Here is a 16,045-nt window from a genome sequence, read left to right as displayed (position 1 = left end):
CACTTACCACCTGGACTGAATTTCCTGACATATAAGTTAAGAAGGGAGTTATTAATAACATGTTAACACACTTAGCTCTTAGCTCCACTTGCATTATTAAAAATGAGAGAAAAAAAGAGATAAAAAAAATAAATAACAATAAATGTATGTATTAGTATTATATTACCTCTGCATCAAGTTACAAAAAAACTAGTTCTATTCTATTCTATTCTATTCTATTCTATTCTATTCTATTCTATTCTATTCTATTCTATTCTATTCTATTCTATTCTATTCTATTCTATTCTATTTTCTCTTTTTGAAAGTTGTGAAAACACTATTGTGGACTTTTTCTTTTGCTGTTTGAGGAAATACATTAATTATGTAGTCTCTCGTTCACCGCAATAGAAGTTTACCTAACTATGATGACTTCCCCTTCGAAGAATCTCAGAAATGTGAAAAGGGCCTATTACATAACTTTTCGTATTTTTATTTTAATACTTTTAACTATTATTGTGTCAAAAGTAGAAATAAAAAAATATATATGCATCAATGTTATCGGACACAAATCAAAAATAATAATTTGTTTTATCAATCATAATGAGGGCAGAGCAGTCAATCTCTAATGCGTTCCGCATTCGCTGATATTTCATAAGTGATGATGCTTCATGAGGAAGCATCAGCCAGGTCGTTTACCTGCAACCAAATAACTCAATCAACAATAGGCTCAATCAGACTGAAAAGCCTTCATGAAAACACCTTAATCGATCTGAATGAAATTTTGATTGGATTGAAAGGGGTGGTATATTCAATTTCTAATCCGATCGAGAGGACATGTAAACACTGGATTAGATTGAAACCGAAACTGTGCATGTGCAATGACCTTTAAACAGTCATTCTAAAATTCAGTTTTTACTCAGCATATGTGAAGTGGAGCAGAACAACGTCCCACCAGTCTATATGTATCGGATTCTCATCCACAGATGGCTGGGGTTTTTTTTCGCAGTGAGGGGCATTTTTACTGCGTTATAAATATAAGTAGCACGGCACAAGAGTTTATATGCTCATTGTCTCCAAATTATGACCAGAAACGGATAAATATTAAGCCTGTGGGTTAAAACAAATAAAGAACCAATATAGGAGAATGGTTATTAAAGGTAAACAGCAGGAAACTGTATATTTCCTTTCTAGTAGTTGCTTTGTAAGTACCAATAAAGCAGTTAAACAAGTCACATGTGTGCATGAATCTAATGTACTTGAATATGCATGTAGTGTACATATGTAATTAATAAAAAATGTACGGTACTCAGAGTTTAGCTATGTTAAAGCATAATAAATACAAATTTGTGCAAATAAAAAAAATTAAGGAAAAATTGCATAATTCTTTGAATTATGAAAATAAATGAATGGAAGGTTTGCAAGAGCATCTGTTCCATTGCTGCATGGAAGAACCAAAGTCTTCAGACTGAAAATAGATTCCATTTCAAATTGAAAATAGTTCCACCCTCTGTTGACTAAACTCCATCACTCTTAAGGCATTGGAGAACAGCATACAGTTACTGTTAGCATGTGTTATATGCCTTTCGCTCCTGCGAGCGACCACATAAACACATGAACAGGGTACGAATGGGCACGACACCAAGTTAAACACATTCTGTGCCCCCTCCCAGACTGGCACACACTAACCATACTAGAAATCACACAAAGACCGCAATTCAACCAGCGCCTGCAATCCTGCAGCTATTTATACATAAACTACCCCTATCCCTCACTCCTACGCCCCTCACCACAGGAAAGTTTTCATGTTTTCGTGTTTTCTACTCACTAACGGTTTTAAGACATTCTGCACAGGTTGTGTCGCTACATTAAAAATGATCTCATATGTTGACCCAAAGCTTGAGCTTATAAACAAGGTACAGTTTGCACACTTGCTATTCTAATAATGTACAAAGGTGCTCTTTTCACTACAGGTGTAACTTCCTGAGCAGGAGTTTGAGTGATGGACCGACTCTAATGGTGTGAATCATTTTCCACACTTAACCACACAGCTGATTAATGTTAAATTGAATGGGACACTGAAAATCTAAATAAAAACATTAATACAAATGAATAAATAATGCAATGATACTAATAAAATTCAGGGCAGGAGTGTAAAACAGGACAGCACACAATAATATTCCATTGAATAAATGATTAACTATGAAAAGCTTTAAATATTTCATTGCTTGTGTTTAGTAATCCTTCAATCAATGACAGCCTACTGCAGTTTTGGCACAAGCTTGGTTTTATTTGGAGGAAATGAGTGGTAATGTGTGTACTATGTACTTCACTGACACCGCACAATGAGCCAGACTGAAAAACAAAATACACTTATAATAATTATAAGCCATATAATTTCAGTCACTTTAATTGGTCTATATAGGCAATAGGCATACAATGGTATCTTTAATGGTTTTGCATATTGGTGAAGCACTGCCGCTGGTGTAGATCATTCAAACAAATAATTAGAAGCGAGCGTCAATAAGGACATGTTTTTTGTGACTACGCCTATGGCTACTATTTTGAGTGAGAAAAAATCCAGACTTTATTCATTTATTAACCAGCCAAGATTGCCCTTTAGATGGTCACTCCTCCAACATATTTGAGCTTTATGTAGGAGAAGATGTGTTATTGAAAACAGATCAAACAGCATTTTCACGCAGGACTGAGTGCTTTGCCAGATTTAGCTCAATATTCAGAGCCAAGCTTGCCACTGCCAAGTCTCTCATCATCTCTATACTGGAGCCAAAGATGAATGTCTGACAGCTCTCAGAATAAATGTATGCAAAAGTGGAGGAGAGAACAGACCCTCCTCACCACTCGCCAAAGAATGCACATTCCACATACTCTCTCTCTCTCTCTCTCTCTCTCTCTCTCTCTCTCTCTCTCTCTCTCTCTCTCTCTCTCTCTCTCTCTCTCTCTCTCTCTTCTCTCTATCATATAAAGGGGCACAATAGAATGCAGTAAAGGCTTATTAGGCCTACTATTATTTGTTTAAAATAGACTATTCTTATGTGTATGATACATATTTAGTTACTTTTTGTAACTAGTTAAGTAACACATTACTTTTACATTTACAACAAAATATCCAAGTTACTTTTTCAAATAAGTTTTTAAGTTTTTCCATTTATCGATGGACAGCTCTCCTGCCTTCATGTTGAGAAAAAAGAGTAAGTGCAGAGGCGTTGTGCCCTGTGCGAACATGATGGTAATTGTAGTTTTAGAATAAATGTGAGCAGGCATTTACTCCTCTCAGACTGAGAAAAACAGACTGAACAAATGCAATCTTAGAATATTATGCAACTTTAATATATTAAAGGAAACAAATATACTTTATGTACTTAATCTCACTTTATTAACCAATGCTGCATTTGCTGCTGACCTTTGATGATCGACTTCAACCATTCCAACAAGCAAAAATGACTAAACATCACATTTGATTAATTTAAAATAAAGTATATTGCTGAAGTAAGGGTGTTGAACTTTCTTCTCCTGCATCCTATTCTTCTTCAACCCTGAATGGCAGCACAGCTTTCTTTCAGCCTGAGGCATATTCATTTCACTTTTGGTGCGAAAGGGCCTTTAAATTTTGCTAAAAATATAACTTTTTCTGTTGTTATAAATAAAAAAAATAAAAAAAAGAGGAAGCCCATCCCAGGTGAGAAAAAGTTAAACAAAAGTAATGTAACACATTACTTTCTACAAAAAGTAACTAAGTAACAATTAGTTACTTTTTAGGGAGTAACACAATATTGTAATGCATTACTTTTAAAAGTAACTTTCTCCAACACTGCATATGAGGTCTTTGTACCATTAAAACACCCTGCAAGTTTCATAGCTTAAAGTGTCCAGTAGAAGCAGAGCATTTATTTAATCAAGCTCCAAAAAACGCTTGTTTGGTTATTGTGGGATCTGTGGTGTCACATGGGCAAATGCATTTGCATACGACTGCCTCTAAAGCAAGACACCAAAGAAAAGTTATACAATCAATCAATGAATCAAGTGTAGCATTAGATCTGGCAGGTCACTTTCAGTCAAGCGCCCTTCAGCTGACTGTCAGCTGATCCATGTATATCCTAATAAAACGCCTATCACGATATCCCTGAGGTCCATTCAGTTTATAAGCAGCTTTATCGTGTTGCTCAGGAGCTAATTACCCTCCACCATCCCAAGCTCCTCCTCTCGTCCACATTCAGGACTTGGCCTTCTGATATTCCTATATGTTGTTACATTAAATTATTATCATTAAGAACATAATGTAAAACATTTATGTTGGTTGTGTTCTGTTAGCCCTAGGGGGTTATCACTTCTCTTCCTGCTATATAAATAAGACAAGTTTTTTTTTTTTTTTTTTTCTGATGACAAAAAAAAATCATTCATAAAAAATTATAATGAAGCAAAACCAAGTTCCCCATCATCGGCAGATCAAAGCTCCCAGATGGCCCTCAACTCTTGTATTCATGCGCAAAGTTATTCCTTAGCCAAGATAGAAAGTGAAGCCACTGCTCCATATTCAACCGAGCTGTCTCAACACGTTTGAACTCAATGGCAACAGCATAAAAGAAATCTCAACCTCAGATCTTTTAACAGCGCAGTGGATGTTTTTTTGGATGTTATACAGACGGTGCTACTTCACAGTCATCTTGGTACTTCATATGTGTATTTTTCCACTAGCTGAGGCAGAAGCCAGAAGCATCTGCCAAGAAAGCGTAACTGTATTTGTACACCTTCATGAATTAATAGCTACATTTTGATGGAAACAAAAATAAACAGTTTTGTGGCTTCCACAATCAGGTCAGATGAGGATTATCCACAAGAGAAGACTGTCAGAATGACAGCTGATTCCCAATAAAACGTCCTGGCTGAGAAACTCCGGTCTGGGATGCTGACTCCACAACTTCGGCATACAGAGAGCAAAGATATCAACACAGCCAATGGAAAGAAAAGTTATCGGCATAATATTTACTCTGTGGGTTTCTGGGAAGGGCCGCTGAATGTGGGCGGATGCCAGATAAAACCAGCAGGTGCTTGCGATTCGCTCCAGGCAGGGAGAGACGGCAGACAACGAAATGTTTCTGCTGTCTCCTCTGAATTCTGGTTTGATTGAAACTCCCATTGAAAATGTCAAAGCTGCATCACATTTATGAGTTTCTTCTGCTTTAAGGAATCTGGTCCTTTCTTTAAGCATAACTTTATATGGTAACACAGACTGGACGGTGTGCAAAACGAGCTAAAAGTTGTTGTAATCCATCTTTCCCATGGCCCATGATAGCTGTTGCCTTTAGTTTAAAGGTGCAGTGTGAAGTATTTATGAGGATCTATTGACAGAAATGCAATATACTGTAATATACATAAATGTTTTGAGTGGAGTATAAAAACCTTACAAAATGTAATGTTATGTTTTTATTACTTTAGAACGAGCCATTTCTATATCCATACACTGAGGGTCCCCTTACAGTGAAATTGCCATTTTGCTCCATCCTGATTCTACGGTAGCCCTAAATGGACAAACTTCTGTACAGAGCGCTAGTCACTCTCTGCTGTCTCCGACGACGACATTTTTGTCCTGTGTCGGCCCCCGTAGCTTCTTAACTTTATCCGAAAGGGAGAGGTGAGAGTTGAATGATTGCAATTCACAACCTCACCACTAGATGCCACTAAAATGAATTGCACCTTTAAGCGTCTCTTTTGCAAATGGCTTGTCAGGAGATTTGAATGATGCCTTAAACCCTAGACATACTTTACTTACTGCCCGGATGCACGCTCGCAGCCCTGTCCGCACGTCTTTCAAAGTATACTACACCAAGGATGCGTGCTGATGATCGCATTCGACACATGAGCAGTACATTTTTTCGCCACCTAGTGGACTCTTCTGTACTGCTTTAGTCTTGAATGGCACACTCACAGATAGCCCACTGATTCTCCGATATGGTATGCAAAAATGGGAAACGCTGACTGAAATGCAACTTCAAGTTTTTAATGAGTCTGCTAGAAAGTAATAAGGTATACCAGGTTGGTACAGCGTTCACTTTGAAAAAGAACTAATCACTATAAATGCCAAATTTTGTAAGGTTAGTAACATCAATTATGTCTGTGAAATGATCAGTGCTTATTACTTTTGGAGGGCAATTTATGGAAACTGGTGTATTATTATTTTAACCATTTTTTTCTACTTTTTTTCTAGCTTATTATTGTGGTATAAGCTATTTGAGATAAACTTGTTATATATTTATCTAAAATAGATTACACCACAATAATAACAAAAAGCAATAATCAACTGGCCGCTTTTCCTGTCTGTCAGAATCTTTTCCTGTCTAAATATGTGGCTCCCAGAGTTATGAGATGTATGGAGATGAGAATGGCATGTATGGGAAATCTAACTCTGGGGGATACGGTGAATAAGCTAAAGTCCCAAAAAGTCAGTGTGTCCCTTTAAGCAGCAAAGCTCTTTTCAACATTGATAATAAGAAATATTTCTACAGCAGAAAATCATAATGATTTCTGAAGGATCATGTGACACTGGCTGGAGTAATGAAACTGAAAATTCAACTGCCATCACTGTAATAAAATACATTTTAAATCCTTAATTTGTTACAATATCGCTGTTTTTACTTTATTTATAATCAAATACATGCAGCTTTAGTGAGCATACGAGACTTCATTAAAAATATTCTAAATTATATTGACTATACTACTGAAAAGTACAATTTCATTTTGTCTAAAGCCTCTAACAATAAGCTTTGTTTTGAAGGACAAAACTGCCTGACTATCTTTCATGGTTGAACTTTTAATAGAGGCTCAAGTCAGACTGAAATATACCCCTCTTGGGAGCCACACTGATCTTTCCACCGTCATGCCTCAAAGGGCTCCTCATTGTTTGGCATGTGTATAAACAGCCAGGCCAGATCGTGCGCATGACTGCCACCTACATAGCACATCACTGAAATACATATATGGGAATAAACGTGATAAGCATGCCAACAATGCCTCAATATTTCATCACCATCCCCATGGCAGCACGATCACATGCCCATATAAACAAAGAACCTTGAACAAGACAAATTTACAAACTGTTAAAAGATTTTGATCTAATATAGGCAGAGTTTTTAATTACTGTCCAATTAAACCAACAGACGCGCCACCATACAGAAAAGTGAAAAATGATTACTAGTTAGTGTTTTCCGCTAAGGCACCACGTTGCATTGGCTGACATCTAGTGGCCAAACATTGTCTACGTTCTGAATAGGCTACATTACTAGACGTTTAAGTCAACAGAAGTAAATAGTAGTTTCTAAAAATATTTAACACGTCTACCAGTAAATTTCCATTTGAACAAATGCACTAATATTAAATGCTAAAATTACTGCCAGTAGAAGATAGATGATGCAAAACTCCCCAATTCCTGGTGTAAGGCCTATAAAATGAAGTTGCTGTACAAATATTAGTAGACCTATAAGTAGTAGCCTATATTTATAAGGCTATTTTCAGAACGGAGCATGTTTACATGTGCGTCAAATATTATACTATTATAGGCTACCTTTCACTAACAGCACTATTTGTTGGCTAAAACTATTATACGTTGTTACCTTGCTCCATGAATGATTTGGCAAATCAATGTTTGTGTTATAATAGGCTGTGAATAGGTTATGACAACGTGCCCAATGTTAAACGAACTTTATATTTTTACCCTAGGTGATATAGGTTTAAAAAAAATAGAATAACGAATATTTGAAGGTATATGCCTACACACAGGGAAAGGGGTGTGAAAATGTAACCTTTAGGAGTAGTTTCACTGGGCAGTACTCTTAAATGGACATTTTGTAACTGTTTTACCACAAAAAGGATAGTAGTAAGCCTGCGCATTTGTAGCTACTCTACTGTACTAATATGCACTTTTTAGGAGAAAAAAGTTACAAAGATGTGCCCCAGAGACAATGTTGTATCCCTAAAGGTACAATTTGACACCTTTTTCTCTGTGTACAGACACTGACAAAAATAAACCTACCCTGGGAAATATTTGATTAGCCTCGGGTCTCCCTACATCTCCAAAGGCCAATACCTCCGTTATGTTTTTTAAACTTCAACATCATTGCTCTATAACCAGAATTCAGCAAATGAATGCAAACTATTTTTAATCCCGTGTTGTGCACGTCATCATATTGCTGTCATTTCACGTGAACGCTACAACTCAGGGCGCGTGAACTTTTACTACAGTGTCACTAACCTGCAAGTCGTCTCTCTCTGACACTTTTCCACAATAAATCCCAAGCTTTGGACGTGGATTCTCTCAGCTGCTCACTGAACGATCGCCTGAGTGTCAGTGTGAGAGACTTTCGTTTCGCTGTCATCGTCAATCCGCGCTCATAATAATCAATCAGTGGCTCGCGCGCGAACTCCCGTTATGTCTCGAAGACAGCGAGACTCCGTGTGCTCTTCTTCACCTGCCCCTCAGCCACAAACCGCAACGGGAAACTTTTCCAAAAAATAAAAGCATAGCGACACTATAAAATGTGTTGATAATCTCCGAAATAATCCAGTTTAAGGCACGCGTTGGTAAAAGACGCGCAGCCGCTGTCTGGAGTCGCCGTGTGTTGCAGAGCAGATGTGGGTTTGTTTGAAGTTTCTCCTTCAGCTTGTAACATATGATCTCTCTCTCTCTCTCTCTCTCTCTCTCTCTCTCTCTCTCTCTCTCTCTCTCTCTCTCTCTCTCTCTCTCTCTCTCTCTCTCTCTCTCTCTCTCTCTCTCTCTCTCTCTCTCTCTCTCTCTCTCTCTCTCTCTCTCTCTCATCACTCTCACTGCTGGAAACCTTCATTTCACAGCTCACCACCAAGCCAAGCCAAGCCAAAAAAAAAGGGAAAATGCTGTATTTGTAAAATATGAATAAATATTATAAATGTATTTGAGGGAAAATATTTGATTTACAATGCCCTACATTTCTAAGTAGCCTAAAAAACAAGTCATTTCAATTTAATAACTTATTTTGATGAGTTAAAACAATGTCATAATTTATTGATCAATTTCATTTTTTACAGAGAATTTTAATAAATATCATATACAATGCAGAACATATATAGGCCCCACTTTATATTAGGTGGTCTTAAGTACGATGTAGCCTACTTACATAAAAAAAGAAGAAAAGTAATTACAATGTTCTTACTTTGTTCAAATTGTATTGCAAAACACTTCTGCTGATATTGAGGTGGGATACGGGAAGAGTTAGGGATGGGTCAGTTTAAGGGTAGGGTTAGGTGTAAGCTAAGTGCCAACAGTGTAATAACAAATGTAACAGAAATTAATTACAGACGTAATTACATGCAGGTATTTTTTAAATGTAAGTACAATGTAAAAACATGCACTCTAAAAATGCTGGGTTAAAAAACAACTGAAGTTGGGTTGAAAATGGACAAACCCAAAAATTGGGTTGTTTGAATGGGTCCATTTACTGGGTTTAAACCACCCAATTTCTGGGTTTGTCCATTTTCAAATAATTTTTTTTTAACCCAGCATTTTATAGAGTGTGTACGTACACAATAAGTGCATTGTATCAAATGAGTACATAGTAGTTAAGGCCACCTAATATAAAGTCTGTCTCATAAATACAATATAACAACATTATTTCTATGTTAGATTAAAAACATAAATACAAATAATTGTACAAAACTGAAGGAAATAGAGAAAAAATGTCATGCTGAGGAAGGGTAGACATACCCGAACACTGACGGCTCATTTAATTATGGGCCTCTATGGATTCCATTTTGGACTCAGCATGGCATTATCATCATAACAGAGAGGAGATTGCTTTGTCTGACAGGTTTTCTGTCTGTAATGTAAAGGGCTGATCCAAGCTGAGATGTCTGGAATGGAAAAATTAGGCGACGGCAAAAAGAGAAATGAATATCTTTCACATAAATGACTGCTGCACACAGTTAAACTCGTATTGCCATCAGAGTCTGTTCATCCTGGATTCAGGATTAGTTATGAAATGAATAAGGTTTAGCCTCACTAGTGCAGTATTTGTTATCTTTTGAGATCAGAGGGAACAGTGTTAACCAGCCAGCCTGTAGGGAGGTGTGTGGCCTTTATTAAAGGTTTAGTTCACCCAAAAATGAAAATTCTGTCATTAATGACTTACCCTCAGGTCGTTCGACACCCGTAAGACCTCCGTTCATCTTCAGAACACAAATTAAGATATTTTTGTTGAATTCCGATGGCTCAGAAAGGCCTTCATTGACACCAATGTCATTTCCTCTCTCAAGACCCATAAAGGCACTAAAGACGTCGTTAAAAAGTCCATCTCATTATTAAAAAAAATGTGTGCACAAAAAAACAACTTAAATAATGACTTATATAGTTATGAGCCGATTTTAAAACAAAGTTTTGAATGTTATGAATCAGTGTATCGATTCATGATTCGGATCGCCAAAGTCGTGATTTCAGCAGTCCGAATCATGAATCGATACGCTGATTCATAACTGTTCGAAACTTTGTTTTGAAATCGGCCCAAGCTATTCTCATCACTTCATAAAATGATTGTAGAATCACTGTAGTGAGATGGGCTTTGTAACGACGTCTTTAGTGCCTTTATAGGTCTTGAGAGAGGAAATGACATTGGTGTCAATGAAGGCCTTTCTGAGCCACCGGATTTCAACAAATATATCTTAATTTGTGTTCCTAAGATTAACGGAGGTCTTACGGGTGTCGAATGACATGAGGGTAAGTAATTAATGACAGAATTTTTATTTTTGGGTGAACTAACCCTTTAAATTGAGTGTTAATGCGCCTGAGTTTTTTCACTAATGGAGTCATCTGATGGGTAAAACCTCCTGGGAGAACATGGGGGTCATCTGCTGTGCCCCAGCTTATGTGTCAAAAGGTCAAAGGTTAGGGCCAAACATTTCTCCTCTTGCGGGATCTGCAGTGGAATGCCTGGCTTGGCGATATGACCGTCTGACCACTTAAAAAAAAGACTAGGAATTGGTGAGCTCGGCCAAATTTTAATTGTGCCAATATGATAAGATATATGAGTCAAATAGATTGATACACCTCTATTAAAGGGGTGGTTGCATGCGATTTCACTTTATTAATTTTAGTTAGTGTGTAATGTTGGTGATTGAGTATAAACAGTATCTGCAAAGTTACAGCGCTGAAAGTTCAATGCAAACGGAGATATTGTCTTTTAAAGTTAGGTCATTTTATTGCCTACAAAAACGTCCGGTTTGGACTACAACGAGCTTCTTCCTGGGTTGGTGACATCATAAACCCTTGCTAGTCACTGCAGATGTGACTTTTGCCCATAATGGTAAGGGGTGTGGCGTTTCTGGACAACCTGTGCTTGGCACTTCAGCCAATAAAAATACATCAAACTACATTTGGCCATCTAACCAATCTAAGACCATTGCGTTTTTCAGAGGGATGGGCTTCATAGAAGAAGGACGCAAACGAGCCGTTCAAAGGACAGTAGAGACAGCGATGTGGAATAAAGATAAAATGTAAGAAAAATACAGCGTTTCAAAAAAAAAAGTATTAAGACATGTTATACTATGCCCCCTAAACACAACCAAGCCTTGAAAAAAACCACGGAACCACCCCTTTAAAATACACAAATACAGTCCTACTTAACTTACTTCAATATCTAGATTAGAGTGGTTTGAAACACAAGACAAAATGAAGACCACCTAAATGACAGATTTCTATTCTCAGATTCATTTGTCTAACACAGAGACCTCTTAATTCAGCAAAGTAAGCTTGTGTCTGTCCACCTCAGCAACTGTCTCACTCCATCACTGCTCCAGCTGGCTGTTCTGAGCCCTTGATCTCTTGTCTGTCAGCAGCTGATCTCTTCGAGAGACCCATCACTTTAAACTTCAGTACAGGGCAGGCTTTCCATTATAAAACCTGTCCGGGGAGCAAAATACCAACTTAGCGGTCAGTACAACCTTGATGACTCTCGGCCTCGCTGTCAAAGCAATAGATGCCGAACATGTCATCTCCTCTCTGTGCGGTCGCGTTGCATTTCAAGCAATACAATGCAATAACCAGAGAGCATTAAACCATAACTTATACTATATCCAACTTGATATGTTCATAACCGTTCCAAATGTCTCATTAAATAAACTGATCTTCGAGATTAAAATCGAAATGGATACCGTGAAAGAAATCAGTCAGCCCAGATGTGGATCTGTGAGTGCTATGAATTAACTGAATAATTAGTTTCACAGAATTACAGAGCAAACCCTTAACGTTTGCCAGGGAGAATATGAATGTCATACAGATGACTCGATGGACTCCTGCCAGGCAGCACATTTGCACAGTAAACTGGTGTCTCTGCATTCTCACCAGCGTCGAGGTACGCAATTGAAACCACATGGACATTCAGATGCCGAAATTCCTCGTTTAAAAATATTTGAGCCTATTTAACGCAAGCCTTTAGTCGCTGTCTGGTCCTGTGCTCAGTAATGGGGTCATGCAGGTCACGTTCCTGATCAAAGCCTTTGACAGGAAGCCCCACGTTCATGGCTCCGTGCTATCATTCCTTTTGCTGTGACGTTTTCTCCATCATAAATTTGTTGATATCAAGAATAAGATTATTATGGCTAGACTAAATGAGGATACACACAGGAAGCAGTGATGTAAGGGAGGAAGTGGTTGTCAGAATGAAAATGGCTGTCCACACAAACCCACTGGGGATGCTTGTTTTGGCAAGAACCCATCAAGTTCTTATCTTCTTTCCAAACAGACCCTTTAGGCTGCATATGTAAACACAATGCACTTTGTTCCTCTTCAACCATGAAAATCCATGTCCATGTCACCATGAAATCTAAATATAGTATTATTCCTTTATTCTTTAATCAAAATAACTTCCCCTTCTACTTTTTTAACTGGTGCAGGGGCAGGACAACCTGTCACTCACATGATATCACAGCAAATCACAACTGTCCAATAACCCAATCAATTCCAGATGGACAAAATAATGTCCCACGCAACATTTGTTCTTGTTCGAGAAGAAGATCCGTTTCACGCTGATATACACTATATTGCCAAAAGTATTGGGACACCCCTCCAAATCAATGAATTTGGGTGTTCCAATCACTTCCATGGCCACAGGTGTATAAAACCAAGAACCCAGGCATGCAGACACTTCTACAAATGTTTGTGAAAGAATTGGCCGCTCTCAGGAGCTCAGTGAATTCTAGTGTGGTACTGTGCAATAAGTCCATTTGTGAAATTTGTTCACTACTAAATATTTCACTGTCAACTGTTAGTGGTATTGTAACAAAGTGGAATCAATTGGGAACAACAACAACTCAGCCACAAAGTAGTATGCCACATAAAATTACAGAGCAGGGTCAGTGCATGCAAAGGTGCACAATGCGCAGAAGTCGCCAACTTTTTGCAGTCAATAGCTACAGACCTCTTGGTCTTCAAAATAGCTCAAGAACATTGCGTAGAGAGCTTCAATGGAATGGGTTTCAATGGCCGAGTAGCTGCATTCAAGCCTTACATCACCAAGTACAATGCAAAGTGTTGGATGCAGCGTAAAAAAAAAGCAATCCAATGGACAAGTCCGGGTTTGGCAGTAGCCAGGAGAATGGTACTTGCCTGATTGCATTGTGCCACGTGTAAAGTTTGGTGGAGGGGAGATTAGGATGTGTGGGGTAGTTTTTCAGGCTTGGGCTTGGCCCCTTAGTACTAGTGAAAGGAATTTTTTGCTATACTATTGTGAGAACAGTTTGGGGATGGCCCGTTCCTGTTCCAACATGACTGCACACCAGTGCACAACGCAAGGTCCATAAAGACACGGATGAGCAAGTTTGGTGTGGAGGAACTTGATACTGTGAACCAGACCTTCACGTACAACATCAGTGCCTGACCTCACAAATGTGCTTGTAGAAGAATGGTCAAAAATTCCCATAAACACACTCCTAACCTTGTGGAAAGCCTCCACAGAAGAGCTGAAACTGATAGAGCTGCAAACGGTGGGTCAACCCCATATTAAAAGCTACAGATAAAGAATGGAATGTCATTAAAATTAATGTGCATGTAAAGGCAGGCGTCCCAAAACTTTTGCCATTATAGTGCATGTCACAATAGGGAAGAGAAGACTCATAACTTCCGTTTCATGCTGACTTTAAGGTGTAAACTAGGTGAAAAGAACTTGAGTACAATTAATCGTCACTAACCTCATGCCTTGTGTTGGTTCCCACACATCTAAATAAAATATGTATTCACCGCAAGTGGTTTCATTTAATCTGCACTATGAATTATACATGAAACCGCATGCGATCTTCTCTTGCACCTCTTGTTTGTTTGGCTACAAGCCCAGTGACTTGAGCTCCAGACTGACCACTGAGCTGCACTGAGAAAAAGCCCAGATGTTGAGAAGCTGATTTTTTTGTCGGGCTCCAACTGGCCCACTCACTTGGCCGTGAGGTCTCAAGCCGGGCTCCAGGAATCCTCCGGGGGGATCACGCTTCCCAGCTTAATGCGTTCAAGGCGTGGAATTCTCCTCCAACTACCCTTTTCTCCCACTCACACTCGCCCATCTTATGCATGCACTATAAATTTCCTGAGCAAATATTCCCAAGCCAGGGCTGCAGTTTTCCAAAGAAAATCACAAATGTAATTTATACCTGATTTTAGATTTTAGGTGGAGGAGAGGCCTTGAAGCAATAGTTCACTGAGCGAATGTGATTCATTGTGTAAAACATCATTAGGAACTTTAGAATCGTTAAATTGCTGTTACAATAAAATATAATTGAATTAAATAAACCAAATGAACAAACAAACAACATAATCAATGAATCAATGAACTACTTTAATATCTGTTAGCCACTTGTGACTGAACCAAGAGGACGAATGACTGAACAAACAAACAAACAACCAAATCACTGAATAGTAATAGAACCAGTAGCCATTATACATATTGCTAGACACTTGTGACTGAACAAAAAGATTGAATGAACTGAACAAACAAACAACTGAATCAATAAATTAATGAAAAGTAACTAAATGTAACATATATTTGATCGGCACAAAATGAACAGAATTAATAAACTAAATGAACAAACAAACAACTGGATCAATGAATGAGTCAATGAACAATAACATAATTATATAATAAATATGATAAATAATATTAGCTCTCCATTTGTGAATGAACTGAATTAATGAACTGAATGAACAACTGAATCAATAAATAGTAAAAGAATCAATAGCTACTATAATATTGGCAATAACCATGTGACTAAACAAACAGAACAAATAAACTGAATGAACAAACAAGTGAACAAATGGAATTAATCAATACAAGGTAAAAGAATCTACAGTGACTATAATATTTGCTATTCACGACATGGATACAATGAATTAATAAATGAACGAACGGTAACAGGTAGTTTAATATTTGCTAGCAATTTTAACTGAAGGAACAAACTGAACGAAAAATCAAAAAAACTGAATCAGCAATTAACAAATAAACAAAATTAGTAGCAGATTTAACAGCCACTGTATTTCTGTGATCAGAGCGTGTTATATTTAGTGAAATAATGCAGAGCCCAAAGAATTACACACACAAACGTCATGAAGGGGCCAGAGGGGGTCTGTGAATGCTATTGTTTCACTGTTACAAACTAGAAGTATGACAAAGCATGTAATGCAGTCAAGTCAGAATCTGTTAGGATTCAACCATCCACAGAAGTCTATGGGAAAACATTTACACACACACACACACACACACACACACACACACACACACACACACACACACACACACACACACACACACACACACACACACACACACACACACACACACACACACACACACACACACACACACACACCACCTGGCTTCCATTAGCAGAGAGTGGATTATAACACACACACCCACACACACACCACACACTGCCCTCTTACCCAATTTGCATGTACGCAGGCTGTGATTTGTGCACTAGAACACACTGTATGTACCTCTGTATGTGCAAATTACCAGTTTAATGGAAATCACTCAAGCTGTCCATCGGCTGA

At 38.0% G+C, this 16,045-nt stretch overlaps 1 protein-coding gene across 6 annotated transcripts in view; it reads right to left on the bottom strand.

Annotated features, from left to right (window-relative positions):
- The window catches only part of stard13b (StAR related lipid transfer domain containing 13b), a 136,765-nt gene that overhangs the window by 43,563 nt on the left and 77,157 nt on the right, over positions 1-16,045 (bottom strand). Inside the window, exon 1 of one of the 6 annotated variants that reach the window (XM_067450405.1) lies at positions 8,243-8,630. The exons of the other annotated variants lie outside the window; for them this stretch is intronic. Coding sequence (XP_067306506.1) covers positions 8,243-8,366 — 124 coding nt within the window. The 5' untranslated portion in view covers positions 8,367-8,630. Of the gene's footprint in view, positions 1-8,242; positions 8,631-16,045 lie in introns of those variants that run through there. 6 annotated transcript variants of the gene reach the window in all.

Source organism: Pseudorasbora parva, chromosome 8 (genome assembly GCF_024679245.1).
Source record: "Pseudorasbora parva isolate DD20220531a chromosome 8, ASM2467924v1, whole genome shotgun sequence".
Lineage (NCBI taxonomy): Eukaryota > Metazoa > Chordata > Actinopteri > Cypriniformes > Gobionidae > Pseudorasbora > Pseudorasbora parva.
The sequence above is the reverse complement of the archived record's forward strand: the minus strand, read 5'-3'. Positions and strand labels throughout refer to the sequence as shown.